The sequence below is a fragment of the Babylonia areolata genome, chromosome 7 (genome assembly GCF_041734735.1).
Source record: "Babylonia areolata isolate BAREFJ2019XMU chromosome 7, ASM4173473v1, whole genome shotgun sequence".
NCBI classification, from domain to species: domain Eukaryota; kingdom Metazoa; phylum Mollusca; class Gastropoda; order Neogastropoda; family Buccinidae; genus Babylonia; species Babylonia areolata.
In genome coordinates, this window is record NC_134882.1 from 14,553,941 (window position 1) to 14,556,440 (window position 2,500).

General features: G+C 47.7%; 1 protein-coding gene across 1 annotated transcript in view; it reads right to left on the minus strand.

The window, feature by feature from the left end:
• LOC143284345 (inverted formin-2-like) overlaps positions 1–2,500 on the minus strand; it is a 251,990-nt gene that overhangs the window by 1,217 nt on the left and 248,273 nt on the right. The window contains exon 16 of the mRNA XM_076591055.1: positions 947–1,031. Coding sequence (XP_076447170.1) covers positions 947–1,031 — 85 coding nt within the window. The remainder of the gene's footprint in view (positions 1–946; positions 1,032–2,500) is intronic.

The window sequence follows — 2,500 nt, forward strand, 5'->3', positions numbered from 1 at the left end:
GGAAGAGGGGGGCGGGAGACAGGGAGAGAGAGAGAGAGGGGAGAGAGGAGGGACTGAGTGGGTAAGGGGGAGGGGGGGAAGAGGGGGGCGGGAGACAGGGAGAGAGAGAAGGGGGGGGAGAGAGAAGGAGGGACTGAGTGGGTAAGGGGGAGAGGGAAGAAGTTGAGACCAGGAAGAGAGGGGGGGGGGAAGAGATAGAAGGAAGTGACTGAGTGGGTAAGGGGAAAGGAGGGACGGAGTGGTAAGGGGAGTGGGGAAAGGGGTGCGGAGACAGGCAAACGAGGGGGGGGGGGGGGAAGAGAGAAGGAGGGACCAGATGTGTAAGGGGGAGTGGAAGATGGGGGGGGGGCGAGAGACAGAGAGAATCGAGAGGTAGGGGTGGAGAAGGAGGACTGAGGTTAAGGGAGGGGGGAAGAGGGGACGGAGACAGGAGAAGAGAGAGAGGGAGATAGGAGGACTGAGTGGGTAAAGGGGAGAGGAACAGGGGGATGGGAGACAGAGAGAGAGGGGGGGGGAAGAGGGGGAACGGGGAGAACAGGAGAGAGAGAGAGGGGGGGGGAGAGAGAAGGAGACTGAGTGGGTAAGGGGGAGGGGGAAAGTGCTTTAGGGGGACGGAGACAGGGAAAGAGAAGAAGGGTGGGGAGGAGAAGGAGGGACTGAGTGGGTAAGGGGGAGGGGAAACAGGGGGACGGGAGAAAGGGAGAGAGAGAGAGAGAGGGGGGGGGAGAGAGGAGGACTGTGTGGGGTAAGGGGGGAGGGGGAAGAGGGGGGCGGGAGACAGGGAGAGAGAGAGAGAGGAAGGGGGGGGGGTTAGAGAGGGGGAGAGAGAAAGGGATGGAGAGATTGAGAGACCGGGAGTGATACAGAGACAGAGAGAGAGACAGAGAGAGACAGAGAGAGACAGAAAGAGAGAGGGGTGAGGAAAGGGAAGGGCGGTAACTCTCACTGTCTTTGCTGCGAGCCCTCATGGCTTCTTGCTCCTTCCGCCTCTTCTCCGCCCTCTCCTCTTGTAGCTTGCGCTGTTCGTTTTCCTGTCAGCACACACACACACACACACACACACACACACACACACACACACACATCACACACACACACACACACACACACACACACACACACACACACACACACACACACACACACACAAAACAACTGTTATTCATATTGTTGTATTTATATTTACATTGTTGTAGGTTAGTACTTGTTGATATGCATATACATATTCTCCTTCCCATGACACCTCATTCAATACACACCACAATCTCTTTAGACCTTTTTTTTCCTTTATATACTTTTCCTCTGATACATAACATGAATACTTTTTTTTACACTAATATTCACATGCACTCCCTTTCCTTTATCTTTACTCCTTTCCGTCTAAAAACACTTATAGTGAATAAACTTTAAACTGAAGATAACACACACACACACACACACACACACACACACACACATCACACACACACACACAAGTTTCAATTCTTTTAAGTTTCAAGTGTTGATTATCCCTTCACTCCTACAGACATATGGAGGATTGCTACAGAATAATGATTTCAAGCCCAGATTAACCATTTCCAAATGCATAACTGACGTCAAACAGAAGCTGAGAAAACACAAACGTCGATTTAGCACCCAAAAGAGTAATCTAGAATACATTTGCAGATGTAATAAACTTACTTTAAAACTTGCCTTTCTTTGCGTCCTTTGAGCATATTGCTAATGTTAGAAACCTAGAATATATTTGCAAATTAAACTCACTCAGTACGGCCAGTCCTCTCTTCTCCTCTACACAGACCCCTCGGATGTCCAGTGGGTGTCTGAATGACCCAACCTTTAGCTTCCGTCGTCAGAATTGTGGGATTCTTTGTCAACATTCACCTCTTCAGTATAAGAGCCTTCCGCTTGCAATATTTTGATGATGGTAACTGGGGTGAAACGCTCTTAACGTCGTCTCTTTCGCCGTTCGTATGGAGAGAGTTGATTAATAAACTTACTTACAACTAAGATAACTTCTTTTACTGCCTCCCTTGAGCATACTGCAAAAGTTAAAATCCCATTGCGGAGACATTTTTGTTTCTTTTTGCACATGCCTTTTTTAGCAACTGATATTGCTTCGGACATTCCATTATAGAATGGAACACATTCCCCATCACAGCCATGTTACAAAACTTATGTATCCGTAATTCTCGTGGTATGCTAATAAGCGCCTCCCTATTTCTGTTTCCAACTGATCATCATTACTTCGAAATTTGAAGAAAAGGAAAGAAAAAAAAAAAGATAACATAGTTGTCAGGCATTTGACATGTATTTTTCTCTTCCAAATTAACTCTTGACATTTCGATGAAACAAGCCTGTCTCCACACGCACAAGCACACACACAAGCACACACACACACACACACACACACACACACACAACACACACACACACACACACACACACACACACACACACACACACATTTGTCTCTGCACAAGATTCAGCGCTATATAAATAC